Here is a 22,569-nt window from a genome sequence, read left to right on the forward strand (position 1 = left end):
AGTTTGCGCAGCGCTTTACAATATAAGGGAGACAGTACAATTACAATACATTTCAGTACAGAAGGAATATGAGGGCTTCTTTCTAAAATTAATTAGCTGCCCGTATGCAGAACATGGCTTGAAATAGAATGTGAAATTAAAGGTGTAAAGATAAATATAAAATAAATAAAAATAAACAAATAAAAATCTATAAAAGTAAAATAAAGCAAAATTAAAATGAAAAAAGAAAGGATCAGTGACGTCTTTATGAAATGAATAGGCTGCCCACAGGCAGAACATGGCTCCCAATAGAATGTGAACAGAGCCTAAAGGTGTAATAAAAATTAAAAATAAATAAATAATAAAATAAAATAAATAAAAATAAATAAATAAATTAAAAAAAGGATCAGGGACTTCTTTATGAAATGAATGGGCTGCCCTCCAGCAGAACGTGGCTCGCAATAGAATGTGAGCCAAGCCTAAAGGTGTAAATAAAATAAATAAAAATAAAATAAATAAATAAAATATATAATAAAAAAAATTAAATAAATACAGATGAAAATAAAAAAGGGTCAATGACTTCTTTATGAAATGAATGGGTTGCCTGCATGCAGAACATGCAATGGAATGTGAACCGAGTCTAAAGGTGTAAAGGAGATTACCTCAAGTACAGTATGTATCCAAACTGTGTTTTGGGATTTACATATCTAAGTAGTACATTTATTGAGATCTACTGTATACATAAGACCAATAATAGAGGCAAGGGGGGGGGAGAACAGAGGGACTGCGGGACAAAATATGAACTGTTCCTCCTAAAGAGGGCCCCTTGAGAGCTATGCCATGCATCTCTTATCACACTTGTCAGAAATCCTAGGCTACTCTGCACAGCACCTGCCAATGTTTTAGTAATAAATCTCGTTTTTTAGTTAGTATTACATAAGAATATAGAGGTCACAAGTGTTTGATCGTTCAGTTAAAAGACAACCAAGCTGCAGCCACCCCCTTGAATAAATGAACACAAAAGAAAAACACATTTCTTGGAAGTGATCTGCAGTCGATGATATTTGCATTGGGAGCTGCCAAGTAAATCATTAGCGCTTCCTGGTTCATGAATAGTGATAGTGAACCCTGCATGTCTTAGAGGAACAATACCTGAGGTCGTTCTCCAACCCCTCCCTCTCCTCCCATTACACTCATAGTCTCTTTAAACATTAACCATTTCCACACTGGATCAGCTGGCCAGAACCACCATGACTTGGACCTTAGCAGGAATGTTGTACTGCATTTCACCTCCATTCAATCAGGGATCCAAACTTTTTTTAAATAAACATTTAACATTGTGATTATCATTATTATTGTTATTATTATTTAATTATTTTATAATTACATTGTTGCACATATTTATTTTATATATTTAAATGTTATTATAATTATACATATTTAATTTAACATAATCTATGAATAAGAGCAGCTGGCCAGACAGAAGATAGTAAATTGTAGAGTGTATATGTAAAAGTGTACTAAAAGTAAAAATAACAATAAAAATAATATTTTCTTGAGTGTAAAAACAATACAGACTCTTCCTCCTTTTCTACACTCACAATGATATTATTGATTTAACGAATATATTGTTAAATCTCATTCCACATTGACACATTTGTAGCACAGAAGATAACTGCAGGGAAAACAAGCAACATAAAACAATACAAAGTATAAAAATAGTTCTCACTTACCTAGTGTTAATCAACAGTATCATTGGCTGGCTTGATTCTTCTAAAAGATATGCAAGGAGAGGTGGGAAATTGAAATGTATTTTATTTTATTTTTTTTATATGTTTGCAGGGCTCCCAGGAGAACAAAATGCAGTTTTCTGATTCAGTCCCTCCTCCAGGTTAGTGTAAAAAAAAAAAAAATCACAAAATAATCATGACCTAGTCACAAGGATATCTTTATACATGGAAGTCTGAAAGCTCACAGCTCAACTTAAGATCCACTCAATAATTATTCCAACCAATCAGATCTAAATGCTAGAAGGAATGCAGATGAGGACAACAGGATAACCATGTAAGGTTTTTTTTATGTCTGAATGTGACACATTTTGATCTGCTAGTCTAAATAAGAGGTGTTTGGAGGATTGTAAACCTCACATCTCCTGCTTCAATATCTGAGCAGAATGTCTTTGTTGGGACACAAAGGAGATCTGATCAAATTGCCTTTTATAGACTGAATTGTATTGTAGGCTCAGTTATCCTTTTTTAGGATTTTCTAACAAATAGATTGGGAGTTTTCTTTTATGAGACAAACTAAAAATTCATATAAGGATTTCTGTCAACTGAAAAACATGCATGAGCTTATTTTAGCCACAAACTATATATAGATTTGTTTTTTGTATTGATTACAGATACAGCTAGACTGTGAAGTGGTCATAAGTTGTGCTTCTGATTCCATCAATTATTTAGAATTATAATTCTAGATGTTTTAACAACAAACATCCTGGAACTGATTTGGTGTGAACAACACAAGTCATACTTATTGATATAAACAACATATATTATGGTCTTTATACTAAAGACTACTCAGCTACCCCAAGATCAGATCTTTGGATGTTTTTTTTTAAATGTTCATAAATTGTAGCCACTGACACAGGAGCAGTTCTTACAGTCTCTTTTCTAAGAAAGGCCATTTAGATCTTCTTATGTCCCGACAATAATAACATTCAGTGAGCTTCCCTGCATACTGACCTTGTTATACTATCAATAATTTTCCGGCATGCTGGAGAATTTCCATTCTCCAGCATATCCTTACATAGCAATTTATTACTATTTGTCTTTTTAAAACACATCCACATCCGGCATGCTGGAGAATTTCCATTTTCCAGCATATCCTTACATAGCAATTTATTACTATTTGTCTTTTTAAAACACATCCACTCTGCAAGGTACTACATCCATAATGGTCCCCAACTTGTGTGACTTTCTGTTCACCACATGGTGGGTTAGTTTCCAGCATTATGACTACACACTTTAGTTGGTTGCCTTAGTCCCTCTACAATGCATGGTTATCAATGCCAGAAGTGTCACATTACAATAAGGAGCATGGCATATATAACACCAGCCCATTGTTGTAACAGTTTTCCTCAGCTTTAGTGAAATAGCACCTGAACTATATCTACAATATAGGAAAAGAACAAGTCTCTTTGAAATGTTCCACTGCTTTTAGCTTTAGCAAGGGTATCCCAAAGCAATGATGACATCATAATGGAAACAAAGACTTGTATTATATGCTTCATTTCAGCAGTTCTAATGACATGATTAAAATATGAAACCTTTTGTTAAAAGCAAACAAGATTATGCAAAATAGTCATTTGTTTGACATGCAAATCTTTTCATTGTACACTTAAAACTAACCATGGTCTTGTGTCTTAATCCTAGCATGTTATAGTGCATGTGCACCTATTGTGCCTGCAGCCCAATACCCACAGAGCACACCAATGTCCTGCTATGGAGTTCAGGAAGACAGTACAAGCTTACTGGATCAGCTGACACTGGACTCATACCACCAACCTGAAACCATTGTGGACAACAGCTTCTATGACTTCCAGAATGTATTTCCAACTTTCTTAGAAGGATCCTTCCAGCCATTTCCCATCTTTCATGAGAACATGGTAAAGCAGTTTTTCTGTTATCTGTATTATGGTGCAGATGTGGGCAGTGACTAGATGGTCCACAGTATGAGCTTAGTGTATATCAGGGGTCTGCAAACTTTCTAAAGAAATGGCCAGTTTACTGCCCTTCAGACTTTAGGGGGGCCAGACTGTGCCCAGTGGGAGTTGACAATGCTCAATATTTGGCATTAGGAGGAGAAATAGTTGGTGTCAATGGGAGGAATAGTGCCGCTTTGTGAGTGCTAGTGTCATGAATTATGTCCCACTGTTAGTGTCAGTGGCAGGAATATTGTCTCAAGGGTCGGATAAAGGCAAGCAAAGGGCTGCACCTTGCACCAGGGCCACAGTTTGGAGACCACTGGTCTATATGATAAAAGCCTAATATATGCACCCAGTATGGGTTTTGGTGTAGGCATGGGAACTGGCAACAGCCAGTAAAGCAAAGTCTGATAGGACAGGTCCTACAACAGAAGGCTTGACAATAAAAGCAATGTGAATATGTTAGAGAACAGTCTGAAATGTACTTTATCCCTGATTCTTGCATTGCTGAGTAATCAGTGGTAGAAAGTTAGTGCTTCTTGAGCCTTCTAGTTAAATTATAGCAAACTATTCTATAGAGTTAACAGGTCTTGACATACTGTAGCTCTGTACCTGGAGATTGCAGGTAACTATTTAAAGTGCCCAAAATGTAATTAAATGTCTATATAAATGTTGTTTTACAAGACTAAAGTAGAACTAAACTTTCACAAAAGAATGCAGAGGTTTGAAGAGCACTTGATGTAAAACAGGACTGATTTTTTATTTTATTTTTTTTAATTAAAGTTGTTTTCGCCTTATTTTTTCTTCTTTTCTCCTTGAGCTACTCACATCTTGTAGACTCTGTATGAACTTCCTGTGTAGGTGGACACTCTCCAGCAGTGGCTGGACAATACATTTTTACTGGGGTGGCTACAGCAGAATGAGCCAGCACTCTGGGGGAGATTTATTAAAGCTGAAGATTGCAAAATCAGGCTCACTTCTGCATAGAAACCAATCAGCTTCCAGGTTTTATTGCCAAGCTTAATTGAACAAGTGGAGGTTAGAAGCTGATTGGCTACTGTGCACAGCTGCACCAGATTCTGAGTGCACCAGTGTTAGTTAATTCACCCCACTGGGGTAGAGTTACAAAATCTGGTACAGCTGTGCACGGTAGCCAATCAGCTTCTAAGTTCAGCTTGTTCAGTTAAGCTTTCGCAATAAAACCCAGAAGCTGATTGGTTTCTATGCAGAGTTGCACTAAATTTTGCACTCTCTAGTTTTACTAAATAACCCCCACTGGGTGTTGATGTAATAACATGTAGCTAAATTCACCAGTGAGCAGGAAAAGGTGACAACACTGCAGCTAAACTGCATAAGTGTTGTCACCCTAGGAATGGAAGTGTCTGTATTTACACATTCCTTAACTGAAAACAGGGCATGCAAAAAAAGAAATACACTTAAGGCATTAAAGGAACATGAACAACAACATATATGGCATATGTTCTGTATGATCTTAGGATAGATTGCCTTTTTTTCATTAACAAACTAATATAACTATACTTTTCTGATATGTTGATATCAACCTCAGTGCTACTGGTTGCTCTGGATAACTTTATCTTGAGAACTGTTAAGAATCATCTCTAATAACAACTGATGGATGTATAGGGAAAAATGATTGCAATGTAAAAAATAACACTCACCCCACCTCCATTATAGTGTCTGGTCATCATAAGTCTAGTGTAAAACAATATTCATGGAGCTCTTGCCATGATTGGGAGTCCACAGATCTCTATTGGCTTGTCAGGAGAGATGAAGGCCAAATGGTCCCTTAAGATTTCATGTGCTGAATTCTAGGTACATCCATGCACTGATTTGTTTCCCCATAATATTAGCATACCATTGCTTGCAATGGTAAAAATAGAATTATTATTATTATTAATGACTTTAGGGTGACAAAAAGTGGAGAAATAACTTAAACAAGTGTTCCAACCTTTGGAAAATATAATCCACTCAAGTTTTACTTTTTTTAAGTAAGATTTAGGTATAACAAAATGGTTAAAAAAAGAACCTGAATCTAGAACCACATGCAAAATATAAGATGAGATAACTCTTTAGAATACAATCATATGCAAAAGATGCAAGTATCAAGTCTTATTTTTGTTGAGTAGGCCATCTATAGTTGACCAAGATGACTAGTCAAAACAGCCCATAAGCTATTGGACTCAGAATCATCTGAAGTACATTTTACTGGATGCACTCACCCCAAATGTAGTTTCCTTTGTTGTCTGCTCCCTGTTGGCAGCAATGGTGTTCTAGTGTCCAAGAGGAAAATGTGAACTATAATGCTAGCCTTAGATAAGCAATCTTTTATTGGATGCCTTTAAAAAACAAATATTTTGGAGTTCCTCAAATAATCTAGTGTTGTGCTTGATAGCTGTAGTGATGTTATCACTTTAACTCTTTATTTGCAAGATTATGTATATAGAGTGACGTAAGTCATTTGTAGTGGCCGGAAGTACCAGCTGTAAGGACAAACAAATGTTTAGCATTTTCCATACTGCTGGAATATTCTTGCAGCCAACACAATACGTTTTGTCATTTATGATCAATCAGATATTTGCAAATCTTTGATGTAAAGCTTACTGTATACAAATGCTACAATCTTTGTTAATTGATCAGCATTACTCACCCTGATAGCTATTGCATTTAGGTCCAGCTTTAGCCATGGTTCCATTTGTTTATTCTGCCACTTTTTAGTGCTGCCCCTTAGATCCAGTATTCTCAACAGAAAAAAAAGATAGTCGGGCCCTTAGAATAAGGCCTGCTAGTAGCAGGGAAGGCCACTGGGGTTATTTACTAAAGCTGGGGTGTGCAAAATCTGGTGCAGCTCTGCAAAGAAACCAATCGGCTTCCAGGTTTTATAGCCAAAGCTCAATTGAACAGCTGACGTTAGAAGCTGCACCAATATTAGTAAATCTCCTCCTTTGGGACAATTCCTATGTATCTATTTTACCTTTACAGTCTCTTTGTGAATTTCCATAATATACACTAACTTTTTGAGGGACGTAGGGGGGCAGGGAGGTATGAATATAATTAATTTTAAGGTAATTAAGCATGTTTAAAAACATATAGTATATATTTCTATATATCATTTGAGTTCTATATGTTTCTCTGTTACAGACCCCACAGTCACCCTCGGAATCTTCAGACAGGTCAAATTCCTTTGAATACTCTCCAAGTTGCCAAGGTGTAGAGTTTATTCCACAGAGCTGCAGCTCCCCTTCTCAGCCTGACCCCAAGAGCTGTGAATACGCTGGAATGAATCAGCATGTCTACCAGCAGCACCAGGACAATTCCAACTTCTGTTACTGTGCATTTTGCTGCTCCATGGACTATCAAGGATCAGCGAGAGAGCAAGATTCGTATTCTTACACTAACATGGACTACATGGGATATTTGACATCCTCTGAGGACATCTTTACAAAGGACCTGAACAGTTATGACATGTGTTACATTTAACAAGTAATCACATTTTCCTAAGATGTAACAGTTTAACAATAGCCAGGTGATGCACTGATTACAATATAAATCCATTTACATAAAAAAAAAAACAAAATGTAAAAGGATTTTGTTGAGGACAAAATATGTGGCTGCCTAACCTTATACTTTTGTTTTCATTGTGACATATTATACATTCAACAAAACAGTTAGTACAATTATTCTCCATAAGATCCTATATTCAATGTAGTATAGAAAAAATACAAAACAATATACAATATGTGGTCTGAAACAATGCCAAAAGATAAAATCCAGCCACAGACTTTCACATTTTCATAATTATTAGCAATAGTTTTATATACAGTATGCCAAAGAGCATATTGCTTTATCTTATGGTAGTGGCTTTCTATGGCTGTAAGTGTTTGATTCAAGGAATTTACCTGCAGTAAAACTGAAGAGGCATAGAGCAACCCTTAATTTTAAAAATGAGACAGTGTATGATCAATGCTATATACATTTAGGAATTATAATTTTGTTTTAACATCAACTTTGTGTACAGGAGGGGGATAGTTGCTCCATCCAAGTAAAACTGCCCAATATTATCATAATGTCTTCATATAGGAGGTATTAGTGATCTCAGGAGATGCTGATAAGGAATTTGTGAGGATGAACATTTTGGCCAAGTGCCTTGACTGAGCAGAGATAGGCCATTGTCTATGGAAAGTTATGGGAAGCTTGCCCTGCATATAGAGGAACATTATATGAACATGTTAGATGAGACATGGATTTTCAAAAATCTTCTCATCCATGTACATAATTCATAAGATTAACTGTTCTTAAAAAACTTTAAGCTGATAACTCTTATCAATCCAGAATGCTCAGTGCTTGTGAGTGGGAAAGAATTAGACTACTGTGAAGATTGTGACTTTCAGAAATGAGGATGGGAAATTATAATATGGTTTAGGCCATTCAAGTGAACAACTTGAATGGCTATACAAGTGGCTACTAGATCAAAGGTATTATTAAGGATCAAACAAATGTAGGAAGCCAAACCAACCCCACCCCACCACCCAAACCCCCCAACACCCCCTCCCCCTCCAGGTATCAGGAACCTGTAATTAGAACAGAAAAAACAAGGAAGGGTAGGGTAGCTTGGTTTAAGCAAGGGTTCTCTGTTTTCTTCATGGGAAGGTTTGTCATTCCTGCAATCAATCACAATGTTCATATGTATAATGAGCACGTGGTTCTAGCCTGGCTGGACCTAATATAAAAAGAGCATCCCATGGCTTGCTTTCCTTATAGCACATGTGTAGTATTTTATGGTTTCAATTAGTTTACTGATCATAAATATTGACCAATGCAATGATGGTTTTCTGAATTATGTGAATGTTTATTAAAGTATACAGGGATTTTATATCTAAATTTAATCAACTAAGACAATTTCTCAGAAAACATACAAAATTGCATACATATACATAATTTCTTACTACAAACTCCATGAATTGTGAGATAAAAAAAAACCCAGAAGATTTATATGGTTACATGAATATACTGCTATAATTATTATAAAAACACAGGAAGAAAATATATACTTACCTTGGAGTAAAGTCATGGGGTATATACTTCTTTCCCATGGGAATGAATGTCTCTTTATGCCCATATTTGATATTTATAGCAGAAAATAGACACTACTTACTATATATTTTTCTTTTTAGATACGTTCACAGAAATCTATTTTGCACTCTCTGAACAGGTTCACACAGTGTATCTGTCAAAGCCAAAGCTTCTCAAACAAAATTCTTTAAATTCCAAGATTGTCACTACTTGAAAGAGTTTTTCTTTTTTTTTGTTTGATACAAGGCCATTTCAAGGTGTGGATTTGGCTAAGTTAGGAACAAGAATATGTTGCTTAAAACAAGGGAAAGCTGTTTTGTACAACTTTGTAAATAAAGCCTGATTACCACACCAAAAACTGAACTCCAGGCAGACATAAAACACCAATTAATACACTTATACTTTCATTAAAAAAATATATACAGACAATCAATGTAAATACCTAAGACCTCCTATGAAGCAGTCAGCCTAGGAGAAGGATGGCCAACATGAGGAGCAAATTTATGTTTTACAGCAGTAAGGTTGCTAGACCTGGCTACTCTGTCTGGCAGAGTTAGCTTGATGGCAACATGGTCTTTAGAGAATACCAATGGATTTTTTGGGGGGATAAAATAATGTTTGAAGGCATATTTAAGCTTTGTATTTAGCTGTTTGTGTGGAGTTCAGCTTAAAGCTAAACCAAATTATTAAACAAATACATCATTTCCTTTTTTTATAAAAATTGAGCTCGCTAATCAAATGTTTTGTACCTTTTGTACACTTGTCTTTCTTTCTTTCTAAACCATTTTTTTTTTATATGTGACTTCCTGTCTCAGCTGTGATGGTCAAATTTTACTTTGAACAATGAACAAAACTAAAAAAACTGCCATTTTGTAAGAAATATATATATTTTGTACAATAACCTTCTTTGTGTTTTGTTTTACTTGCAACTGAGTTTTGGTTGATGAGTAATTCTAAGGGGCTCTAACGTGGGTGAACTGAAAGGGTGGTGTCCTCCTGTAGGGGTCTGGGCCCCATCACTTTAACAGTAGGGGGGGGGAGGGCAGGCAACTTTAAGTTTCATTAGTATGCATGCAGTTTATTTATAATTCCCCATGACTCTCAGGTGGTCTAATTCAGATGCATAACATTTTCCTGTGCCCCAACAGCTCATCAGAGTGTCCAGGAGTCTGTAGCCGGGAGAGATTTTTTGTTGTTTGCGCACATGTGGATAAGCACACGCCAGTACCATATTTGCTGATAATAAAAAGAATGTTCTGTCCCACAGCCCCAGTCCCTGGCATAGTGGCACTAGTTTCATCACTGCCTGCCCACTTCGGCTAGTAAGGGATCTGAGGGATCAGCAACAGGCTGGAAGTCATCAGCAAAGACAGAGCACACTGATTCAGACACTTATTTTCTCATACAAAAGTACAGTAAGTAATAAACAAAGTGCAAAAACCACCAATGACATACACATGATGATGAATGATACAACTATGTGAATGTAGCCATCATCATTATCATCATAATAATTACACAGTACTTGTGCTTGTGAGTCACAACACCTGTACTGTGTGATCATCATAATGATAATGATGATAATCACATAAGTACAGTAAAATGAATCTTTAGGCCTCATTTACACTTGTATTTGGGAGGGGGCAGTAAAAATATCAGCTCAGTTGTGTGTTTTTACCATCCACAGCTGCTCCCCCTTATACTGCAGGGGCAGCAGAGGGGGAATGGTATATGCTGTGGCCAGGGGCTGACTGACCATTTAGAAACTTGGGCACTGCCCAATGGCCCGGGGTCAATAGGGGGCCCCATGAGATGCCCCTGGTATCTTTTTCATAGGCTTTTTTGAGTTTGGGCAAGGACACAGGGGCCCCATGATCCCCTATTGCCCGGGGGCCCCATGAGTTGTCAGTCCGCCCCTGGCTGTGGCCATGCACAGCAACAATTATCCTGGTTGTTGCGTTCTATCACCACTGTTCTTGGACTGTCCTGTTCTATCTGGAAGCCCAGGACCACTGTAAGTGGCTGGGTTGGCAGCACAGAGAAGAGAAGAAGGAACATCAATATCTCCTTCTACTCTGTGATGAATCCGGAAGCTATGAGAAATTTGACACTTCTGGTTCTATGTTGACCTGATTGGTACAGGCCAGGAAAACAGCCAATCAAACCGATCTGTGTTTGACTGGCTGCTTTGGAGGGTAGAGGAAGGATCAGGGATCTATTCTCCATAAAGAGTACCTATGATAACAAAGATGTTGTTCATACTTTGTGATATGAATAGGGTTGAATGAAAAAAAAAAAAGTGTGAATAAGCAATAATTCTAGAGCCAGAGTTTAACTCTAAATTGGTAACCTGTAAAGGCTGACTCATAACCTGTAAAAGTGTTGTCTATGTAACAGTACCATAGTTTGTTGCCATTTCACAGGCATGCACAATTTTAAAAAAAGATAAGGGGGTTGTATCAGCGCATAAACTGCTGAACGTCCTTGGTAATATTGGTATGGAGTAATGGTGGTAGCTGTGGTAGGTATATGTAGAGCGTGGGGATCCGTATGGCACTGAGGGCAAAGCTTCCAAATAGGCTGTAGCAGACTCTGTAGATGAGAGAAGGAGAGAAGCGCCTCTAAGTGCAATAGGTTTCTTTATTAAAGTATATACAGTATGTGTAGGAACACTCACATAGATATGGTAATGGTAAGCATAAAAACCGTGGTAAAACAGTAGGGTGGTTTCCAGGATGAAGAGCCGTCATCTGCTGCAGTGAAAAAGAATGAAGAATGAAAAAGTTTTGAAAAAATGATAATAACAATAAAAATGAAAAAATGAAAAATGAAAACATAAAAATAAAAAATGGAAAAATGGAAAATTAGGAATGTGGAAAATTTGTCCGAAATAAAATAAGGATGCAAATCGAAAATTACAGAATTAAAAAATTACAGAATTAAAAAATAAATAATAATAAACAAATATTATTATTGTAAAATTAAACTAGTGTGGGAAATAGGGATCACCTTGCAACACTGGCATATCAAAATAGGTAACAGTGGTAAACGGATGATACAAACAGTGGTATGACAGCTTAGTTGCAACAGGTGAGGTGTGATTATGGCCCTAGAGTAGCTTCATCATAATAATATCGTAGTAAGTATGGTGACAACCATATTTATAATAATATTATGTTACATGCAAATGATAAATACAAAAAAAATGGAAATAAAAATAAATATAAACTTAAAATAAAAATAAATAAATATAAAAAATATATATATATATTAAAAAAAATATAAAATATATAAATATAAAAATCATTATATATATGTGTATATATACACACACACACACATGCGTGCGTGTACACACATGCACACATACATAAACAATAATTGGAAATAAGAGGAGAATGTCTAAGGATCAATGTTAATAAAAATGATATCAAATACAAAATAAAAATAAATATAAGAATAAAAATAATCATAAAAAATATATATAATATATATATGTAAAAATATATATATAAAAAATAATATATATATATATGAAAAAAAAAAGGTTATATAAAATTTATAATCATAGGAAAAATGAATCAGTGTGGGTCCAGGAATATGGTGATTGACTTTGGATTGGAAATATGTGGTGTTTATATTATAGTGTTAATGTCTAATTCCTTGTTGAATCCACCTGGGGACAATGTGTCTAATATAAATATCCAATAGGTTTCTTGTGAACAGAGTTTACTGAAGCATTCAGATTCTGAAAGATTGTTGGAGATGGATTCTAAAATCCAGACTTGTAGGCCGTCAGTGGATTTATGGTGGTAATCCAGAAAATGGCGGGGGACGCTGTGTTTGTCTTTACCATCTTCAATGAGACGTCTGTGCTTGCCAAATCTGGCGCGGAGAGGTCTGATGGTGCACCCCACTTATAGGAGGCCACAAGGACAGGATAAACAATAGATCACATGGTCGGTGGAGCAGTTATAAAATTCTTTGAATGTGTAGGTTTTACCTTTTGTGGTGAAGGTTTTTTGGCCATGTTTGACAAATTGGCAAGTTTTGCATAGAGCTTTATTGCATCTGTACATGCCGACAATGGGTACGAGGCACAGTGTGTTGGATGTGTTGGTGGGTGGGTTGTATTTGCTAGGGGCAATCTTGTTTTTAAGGTTGGTGGCTCTACGATAAGTGTATTTGGGTTTTTTGTCTAAAATGTCTATTAGATGAGGGTCCTGTAGAAGTATTGGCCAATGTCTATTGATGATGGACTCCATTTTGTGAAAGTTGTTGTGGAATTTAGTTATGAATCTGACCTGGTAAGGAGGCTCTGTACTGTTGTGTCTTGGGGGTCTGCCCTCTCGGTAGAAGGAGTGGGCATCATCTACCATCTTGTGTGGGTAACCTTTGTCCTGGAATTTCTTGATTGGAATGTCGCTCTGGAGGTTGTAATCTGAGTCTGTGGTGCAGTTTTGTCTGAGACGACAGAATTGTCCTTTAGGTATATTACGGATCCAATAGGATTGGTGACAGCTGTTGAAGTGGAGGTATGAGTTGCCAGATACGGGTTTGAAGTGATTCTTTGTTTGTATTTTGAGATTGTCATGGTACAGTTCGAGATCAAGGAATACAAGAGTGTGTTTGTGGTGAGTGGAGGTGAAGGATAGGCCAAAGGGATTGGAGTTGCAATGGGTAACGAACTGGTCTATGTGTGTCATAGGGCCATCCCAAATGATGATGATGTCATCTATGTAGCGGCCGTAAAAGATGATGTGTGGGGCAAAGGGGTTATTGCGCCATATGTGTTGGTCCTCCCAGAAGCTCATAGTCAGGTTGGCATATGAGAGCGCAAAGTAGGCTCCCATGGCTGTGCCTTGAGTTTGTAGGTAAAAGTCGTGCTTGAATGTAAAATAGTTGTGTTTGAGGCAAAATATAGTGGTGTCTACTATGAAGGATGATTGTTTGGGATTGAATGATTGGATTTAAGGATAGACAGTGCTGGATGGCAGTAATGCCTACGTCATGCGGTATTGAGGTGTATAGGGAACAGACATCCAGCGAGACCCAACAATAATCGGGTTCCCAGGAGTATGTTTTGAGTAATTCTAGCAAGCGCCCACTGTCCCGGATGTATAAATGTTGGGTCTGTGCCAGGGGTTGTAGGAAGTGGTCAATGTATTGGGAGAAGCCACTGGTGATACTTCCTGTGGCCGCTACAATTAGTCTCCCTGGTGGATTAAGTGGGTTTTTGTGTACTTTGGGGAGAAAATAAAAGTACGGGTGTTGTAGAAGTCCTTGGATAGAAAGGAGGCTTCCTGCTTGGTGATGACACCATCAAATAAGGCTATGTTCGTCAGTAGTAGTGCTTCTTGTTTAAATTCAGGTAGCGGGTCTTTGGTTAGTTTGAGGTAAGTGGATGTGTCTGAGAGGAGTCTGTGGGCTTCACCTATATAGTCAGTGGTGTTAAGAAGTACGATGCCGTCACCTTTGTCGGCTGGTTTGATTATAATGTTCTTGTTGTTTGATAAAGTAGTGATAGAGTCTTTTTCAGTTTTAGGCAGATTGGAAGAGGACTGATGGTGGCTGGGGTTGCATAGTTTGATGAATTCTGAGTAGACTACTCTATAGAAACTGTCAGGAATCCCGGAGTTCACCGCAGCGCATGGGACTGCGCAGGTGCAAATTGCCTAGGTGCAGCAACATGCGGGCGCTGGGACCCATGCGCACTCGTGCACGCAGGTGCATGCCGGGCAGCAATGACAGCGCAGGGCGCCCTATTTAAACACACCTGTGGAGTGCACAAATTGCCATATGGTCTTTATTCCTGTTGTCCCTGTTCCTGAGTTCCTGAGAGATTGCCTTGTTGCCGACCCTGCCTGACCCGGATTGCTGTGACCTTCTGCTCTGACCCCTGGCTTGTCTGACCATTCTTCTGCCTTCTCCTGTTTGCCTTACCTCCTGTTGCTGAACCTGGCCTGTGACCAGTTATCCTCTGCCTGCCGCTCTGTACCGTCTGCCTCTGCTGTTACCGAACAGGACCTGTCTGACTACGCTACGTACCACCTCTTCACATCTGGCTCTCACCTGCTATTTGCCACTGGCAACTACCTCTACCACAGCTGGTTGTACTCGGGGGCCGCGGCCGGGTCTCAGACTGCTCCAAGTCCATCCCCACCATCAGGGGCTCTGGTGAAACAGCAGGCTGGGACTTAGACTCTGTGCCCTGGGGAATTCCTGCTTGTGAATCGCCCAGAGGCTACCGCCAGTGGCTCCTGACAGAAACTTTCTAAGTAGGGACCCTTGGAGTGTGTGGAATTGAATATTGATTTAGGTCTAAGCGTAGTGTGGGCGATGGGTGGGGGATTGATGAGTAGTGAAGAAAGTTGAGTGGGTGTAAAATCTAAAGGTGGACAACCATCCGGGTGAGATTCAGTGAATAGTTGTTCTAGTATGTCTAAAACGTCTGAATCAGATGGGGTTGGGAGGTTGATGTCCTCCATATCTGGTGAGGCTCCTGTGGGCTGGGTTTTTTTGAATTGGATGTGAAAGAATCTTTTGAAGGTGAGATTACGTATTCATTTGTTCAAGTCTTTGAATAGTGTGAATAGGTTCGGTGGGGAAGTGGGGGCAAAGTTTAGACTGCGATTGAGCAGAGAAATTTCAGTTTCTGATAATTGGTGGATGGATAGGTTGAAGATTTTTACAGTTTGCAATGTTTGTGTTTGGTGTGAGATGCGGTGTTTGTTTCGCCCCCCCCCCCCCTACAGCCTTTTTCAGTGGGGGGGATTTTGGACTAAAAAATACGGTGAGGTGTTTGTGGGAAAAGGGTGGGTGGGATTGTGATTGGGGTTTGGGTGATGATTTATGGGAGTGGTAGTGCCAAAAGTGATATCATTATCACATATCACATATGTGTTTACATGCACGCATATGTGTGTATATATATATATATATATACACATATATATAATGATTTTTATATTTATATATTTTATATATATATATATATATATTTTTTTTTTATATTTTTTTTATTTTTATAATTATTTTAATTTTAATTTTATATTTATTTTTATTTCCATTTTTTTGTATTTATCATTTGTATGTAACATAATATTATTATAATATTGTCACCATCACCATACTAACTACGATATTATTGTGATGAAGCCGCTCTAGGGCCATAATCACACGTCGCCTGTTGCAACTAAGCTGTCATACCATTGTTTGTATGTCATACCACTGTTACCTATTTTGATATGCCAATTTTGCAAGGTGATCCCTATTTCCCACACTAGTTTAATTTTACAATAATAATATTTTTTTATTATTATTTATTTTGTAATTCTGTAATTTTTTAATTCTGTAATTTTCGATTTGCATCCTTATTTTATTTCCCCCGACAAATTTTCCACATTCCTAATTTTCCATTTTTATGTTTTCATTTTTCATTTTTTCATTTTTATTGTTATCATTATTTTTCCAACCTTTTTCATTCTTATATATTTCTCCATTAAATTGTTCCCCTTTTGTATTCTCTTTTTTATATATATTTTTTTTTTCTTTGCCATTTTGACATTCTGACATTTTGTACACCCGGGTTTTTTTTTTTTCCCCACCTTTTCACCTTGTGACAGTGGCAAATTACTTCTCGCATTGATGTGCTCTCTTTATTGGTTAATTGTTTATTTTGTTATTTGTTTAATTGGTAATTGGCCCCTGTGGTCTCTTCATTGGTTAATTGTTTATTTCTTTAATTGTTAATTGGCCCTTTGCCCCTCATAAATTCATCCTTGCACATCCACCTCCCCCTGCTTGAAAAAGGAGCGCACTTCTACCTTCCATGGCCAGCACATGCTCCGAAACGCGTCGCAGTGCATCCTGGGTATCTGACGTCTTCACGGTCACACCGCCGCCGCGTTCCAGCGTGCGTTCCACCTAGCTCTAAGGGAGGACGTGCACGGTGGCCAGACACACCGCTATTCCCCTTCAGCGGCCTGCTGACTGCTCTACACCACAGCAGATGACGGCTCTTCACCCTGGAAACCACCAAACACCAAACCTACTGTTTTACCAAGGTTTTTATGCTTACCATTACCATATCTATGTGAGTGTTCCTACACATATACTGTATACTTTAATAAAGAAATCTATTGCACTTAGAGGCGCTTCTGTTGAGTGTATTTTTTTGTGAAAATTAGCATTTTACAAATGGCTGCACAAATATCATTTGACATTTTTATTCTTCATGAACCCTTCTATGTGTGGGGAGAAGGGGGGATAGGGGCCAATCAGATAGGCTGTATGGGGCACCATGATTCTTAACAGTAGCCCTGTCTCCAGCCAGTTGTTTTGGGAGATATTTGCGTGTACAACCTTAGTTACTGTCTGTGTCCACTGTTAGAGAAAAAAAGAATATTGGTTCACTCAATTTGTGTTTCTTTGTTTGCCAGCTCACTAAATTTAGTGTTGTCTCCATAACCAGAAATATAGCTAAGGCAAATAAACTTAGACACAGACACCCAAGTTAAAAAAAGTAGTTACATTAGGCGATCGACGCGGCTTAAATCAAAATATGTACAATTATTAAAGGCAAAATTTATTAGTGTCAAAAATGTATAACACAAATATATATAGTAATAATATTAGGACTTTTTTCTATAATTATTATTAAATATATTTGTGCTATACATTTTTTATACTAATAAAGTTTGCTTTAAATACGTGTGCATATGTTGGTTAAGCCACTTCTGTGATCCCACTAGGAAAAAGCCCACTCTAGTCTCTCCAAGACAAAAAGTGATGTAAAATATGAAATTTTACAGTGGTTACTGGAACAAGAAGTGAGAGAATATCTTCAAATCAGGACACCTGTTCTTGTTATAGCTACCCCCCCCCCCACCACTTTATAAAGAATTATTTACTTTCTGTTGCATCTGCTGGTCAGGAAGTCAAGGGAAATCTCTGCAAAGGGATTCAACCAGAAAATAAATAAACTGGTAGTAGTTTTACTAATTTCCTACTTTGTTAAAAGGAAGAAAAGGTTTGAGTTATATATAAACTTTAAAGTAAAACTATAGGCAAAACATTTTTAATTTTGGATAAAGTAAGGAAAGGTTATAACTCCTGTAAGGTTTATTTTTGCCCTTTTTCTCCCAATGGGCAGATTTACCTTCACTTCCTGTCCCATAGCCAAAACAGGAAGTGAGAGGAAATCCCTGCAAATTAAGTGAATCTCTGTACCATGTCAGCTTTAAACTGAGAACTGAGTGATCGTATGACTGTTGATCATTCAGTTCTTGGTCTGCGCAGAGTGGAGAATAGTGATCGATAGTAATTGCTCTCCGCTGTGCTCCTCCAGTGGCAGAGGCAACTTTCAATCCAGAAGCTTGAAGGATCAAGCAGCTTTTTGGATCCTGATCAAACTATCTCTGGGTCACAGGAGTACCAGAATAAGTGCAGGCCTGTGACCCACAAGAGACAAATGGTTAGACAAGCTTTGGCCATTCTTCTCTTTAAAACAATTAACTCCCCCTTTCGATCTATAGAAAAACTTGCCTTGTAGGGAACCCTGATGCCCCAGCATAGTCACCCTTACACCCAAACAATCCCAGCCAGGATGACATTCCTGCATGCCAATGCTCCATTCATTAACACAAACAGGCAGTCCTAAGCTCAAAGGCAGATGGTACATGAACACATGCATTTTGTGTGCAAAGCATGATTCCAATCTTGAGGAGCGATGTATGCATGTTCTCCCTGTGCCTGCATGGGTTTCCTCTAGGTACTCCGGTTTCCTCCTACACTCCATAGATATGCTGGAAGGTTAATTGGCTTCTGTCTAAATTGGCCCTAGTATGTGTATGAATGGGAGTTAGGAACCTTAGACTGTATGCTCCTTGAGGGTTAGGGACTGATGTGAATGTGCAATATATGTAAAGCACTGCATAACTTGATGGCGCTATATAAGTACCTGTAATCAAATAAATAAATATGTCCTACACATATTCCTTATCTGACCTCTAACTGCTTAACCTCTTAGGTACATACATTCTTTCAAAATTATAGGAGGTTTCTGGAAGTAGAGATGTTGTATGCATGTTCTGTGAAATGACTAGTGTGCACTGTCTGTGGCACATGCAGAGTACAGTTTTTACTTCCAGCCCACTTCTAGCATCTCTACAGTGGAGAGAATGGGGCCGGGAGCAGGAGTTACATCATCATTGGCCTTCAATGGCCAAAAAGAGATATCATTAGACATTAGGAAAGCAGCAAGAAAGATGGTAGTGATGATAATAGAACAATGACAAGGATAATTGAGTTGTTGGCGTTGGAGGAGGAAAACCCAGGGTTCTGCCAGAACCTGCAAACATATATAGCATACTGGCATAATATGGTAAGTGCAATTGTCATTCACCCACTGTACAATTCTGCTTTAAGTAATGATGCCTGGTCCAGGACACATCCCAGCCTGTAAAAGGACCATTGAGGCAATCCCAGTGCTCTCAAATCCTGAAAACATGTTTCCTGTAAACAATACAACCCAACATTTTCCTGGACTGCTAACTCTAACTCTTCCAGTTTGTATGGTACTGGGGAGGGGGTCACAGGAGACTAATGTCCTGTTGGATTCAGGTACTAATACTAAGTCTGTTTAATTTAATGCACATAGTGTTTTATAGACTACATAACTAGACATCCCTGAATTAAATGTTTTTAAATGTTTTTCTTTGAGTTTTAATGAAATTAAAGATGGTTATAGAGTGTGCCAACTGTCATTTAACATTAATAAAAGCTAGGTGTAGAGAAAGGTCAATCTTCTTAAGTTCCACAAAGCATTTCCTGCCAGAAACAGAATGCCAGTCTGTAGTTAGCTTTCCATTGCTTTATTGAAGAAAATACCAGGTTTGCATAACACATGATACCAGTAATACAAACAAGTAAAAAATAAACAAATAAATCATTTATGTTCTTGAAAAATTATAAAATACTGCAGTTGTCTTGTTAATTAATCTCAATGGGCATCACCAAAGCTATCAGTTTACATCTATTTACTGTTGTGGTATCAATTGTGTCCTTTTGATTTCTTCAAAGGCCACATGAACTTTTTACAAACTGTACAACCAGTTTTGGATGTATCAGTGTCAGTATTTGGGACTGTGTAAATATGTATAGCTCAGGGGCGGACTGACAACTCATGGGGCCCCGGGCAATAGAGGATCATGGGGCCCCTGTGTCCTTGCCCAAACTCAAAAAAGCCTATGAAAAAGGTACCAGGGGCATCTCATAGGGCCCCCTACTGACCCCGGTCCCTCGGGCAGTGCCCGAGTTTCCAAATGGTCATTCCGCCCCTGGTACAGCTCGTATGATCCTTATATAAAATAATAGCAAACGGTTCATATAATATACCTCTGCAGGACTGTGGCAGATGTATGTCCTGACATTTCCATAAACGGTATGTAGAAATACCAGCCACTCTCCCAGATTGGCAAATAACAACTAATGGTGCACATGGATTATTACTTGTGTGATTGTAACGGTCAGAAAAGTCTAATCATTTAATATCGTCCATAATGTATTGATCATGTTAAACCTCACACAGATCCAGGAAGATCCATCTGAAGCAGGATAATACAAACAAGTGCCAGGAAAGAGTTAAAAACTGAGCTGATGTATTGGAGCAAGAACTATAACACACTCACATCAAAGTATCCAGTCTCCATTCCAGATAGCATCCACAGAGCGCCATCTGAACCCACAGCCTCTGCTGCTTCCAGCAGTAGCTCTTCTTGCTGAGCCACCTGTGATGCTGGCCAACACCCTGTCTGAGCCATTAAACAATCTGACCTTGTTCCTTGTTACTGGTGAACCTTGAACAGGTGCTTTGTGCCTTGTTACTGGTGAACCTTGAACTCTTTGCTCCTCCCATAAACTTTCTGATTTAAACTATGTCTCTGCACTTTCTGATTGTCAGATTATTGTGCTTTCTCTGGCTAATATCTTGCTCTTGTCACTCCTGCTACAGTTCTTCACTAATACTGGTTACCTACCTTTGACTTGTTCCTCAACTACACTTCCGCTTGATCCCAACCTGCAACCACTAGTTACTGACCTTTGCTTTGTTTACTGACTATGCTTCTGCTTGATCCCTGATTACAGTACCTGATGCTGGACTCCTGCTTGCTCACCTACTGGTGGAGCCATCCTGAGGACTGTGACCTGGTACTAACATGCAGTAAAACCCATCTCCACCATCAGGAACCCTGCCGAATACCAGTTAGTACTTAGACCATGCACCTCAGGTGAGCCTGAGTCATCTTCCAGGGTGACCTGCTTGTATACCTGTCCTGCTGGTCAGTGGGAGCCTCTCTACTGCTATAGCTACTGGTCTCCAAGCCTGACCTCTGACTATAATATTACAGCTGCCAGGTAGTTGCATGCAGCACAGGTAGATATCTGTTGAGCCCCTTGTTGCAGGCATTCTGGATCAGCTTCAGGAGGTGACAGGTACTGGAATTTTCAGGCGCTCTGTGGACTTGTGGAAGATGGAACTATGTTAAGGCAAAGACAGCGCATTTCTAGGTAATACCCTCTTCATCAAAACTGCCTATTCTAAGTGACACCTAGACATTTAAGCTACAGTGCTGTTAGGCATGGGCCTCTTGTTTACCAAGATATGTGATTCCATCTCATTAGTGTTCTTGGATCTGGAACTAGATCACAAGGAAAAATCACTATAAACCATCATCATGAAACTCCTACCTTCACTCACTAAGTTGTCATCAACCCATGTGGATCAGAAATATTCCCAAAAGTCAGTTCTGCCTTCTTAACCTCTTCCATACCGGGCACTTTTACCCCCTTCCTGCCCAGGCCAATTTTCAGGTTTCAGCACTCTCACACTTTGAATGACAATGAAGAAGGGACACACGCAGCATGGGGACCAGGTGTGATCTGAAAGAGGCTGTGGGTTGCTTGGTGGTGTATGCAGAGCCTAACACTTTGTTATGATCCGCCAGGCGGAGCCTTCCAGCTGCCAACTGACAGACCAACCCAGAGCGTGGGGTCTAAGCCCGGGCTGTGCCTTCACCAGGGCCCCTGATGGTGGGGATGGACTTGAAACAGTCCCGGGCCAGGTCACGACCTCTGAGCAGGCCCACCAGCGGCTGAGGAGGCCTCCGGGGATGTGTGTAGGTACCGGGAGAGCCAGATATGAAGAGGATGGCGGCCCCAGCAGGGTGGTACGGATAGTGGTCCCGTGGGGGTAAGCGGGGTACCGAATCGGCGGGCAAGGAGTAGTCGGGTCACATGCAGGGTCAGCCAGGTAAATCAGTCCGTAGAATAGTCAGGATAATCCGAGTCAAAACACAGGAGCGGGCAGAATAGTCAGGACAAGCCAGGTCAATCACAGGAGCGGGTAGAATAGTCAGGGCAAGCCGGGTCAATCACAGGGGCAGGCAGCGTAGTCAGGGTCAAAAACAGGGTCACAAAACGGGTGCAGGAACTCAGGATCACAGGAAGACCTTGCGGCAATTGGTGACAGTGCAGGGCATCTTTAAATAGTGCGCCCTGCACTGTCATTGGACGCCTGAGGCGCGCCCGCGGCTCTCTACTGCACATGCGCGGCTCCCTGTCAGCCGCGGCTAGCCGGGACCTAGTGCCCGTGTCCCGGCGCGATCCGCCGCCAGTGCGCATGCGCGGGGGACGGCGTTGTGACACAGGAGTCCGGAGCCGCGATCCCTGACACACTTGTTCCCGGGGATGTCCAGAGTTGTCAAAGTGAGTGTCTTATCTCTTGTCTGGGTGGG

General features: G+C 39.2%; 1 protein-coding gene across 1 annotated transcript; it reads left to right on the forward strand.

Moving 5' to 3' along the window:
• The first annotated feature begins 1,916 nt into the window (after positions 1-1,916).
• Positions 1,917-9,674, forward strand: POU2AF3 (POU class 2 homeobox associating factor 3). The gene is made up of 3 exons (XM_089670232.1): positions 1,917-2,043; positions 3,411-3,643; positions 6,842-9,674. Exons 2-3 carry the CDS (start codon positions 3,470-3,472, stop codon positions 7,178-7,180), a joined length of 513 nt encoding a protein of 170 aa, XP_089526358.1. The 5' UTR covers positions 1,917-2,043; positions 3,411-3,469; the 3' UTR covers positions 7,181-9,674.
• The last annotated feature ends 12,895 nt before the right edge of the window (positions 9,675-22,569 follow it).

Source organism: Staurois parvus, unplaced genomic scaffold (assembly GCF_062004578.1).
Source record: "Staurois parvus isolate SC_StPar_1 unplaced genomic scaffold, SC_StPar_1.0 ptg000087l, whole genome shotgun sequence".
In the NCBI taxonomy this organism is placed as follows: Eukaryota; Metazoa; Chordata; class Amphibia; order Anura; family Ranidae; genus Staurois; species Staurois parvus.

Bases quoted from the DNA above. Each gene is read 5' to 3' on its own strand.
- POU2AF3 (XM_089670232.1), top strand. From the start codon at position 3,470: ATGTCCTGCTATGGAGTTCAGGAAGACAGTACAAGCTTACTGGATCAG. The intron at 3,644-6,841 runs GTAAAGCAGTTT...TCTCTGTTACAG, and splicing joins CCATCTTTCATGAGAACATG to ACCCCACAGTCACCCTCGGA.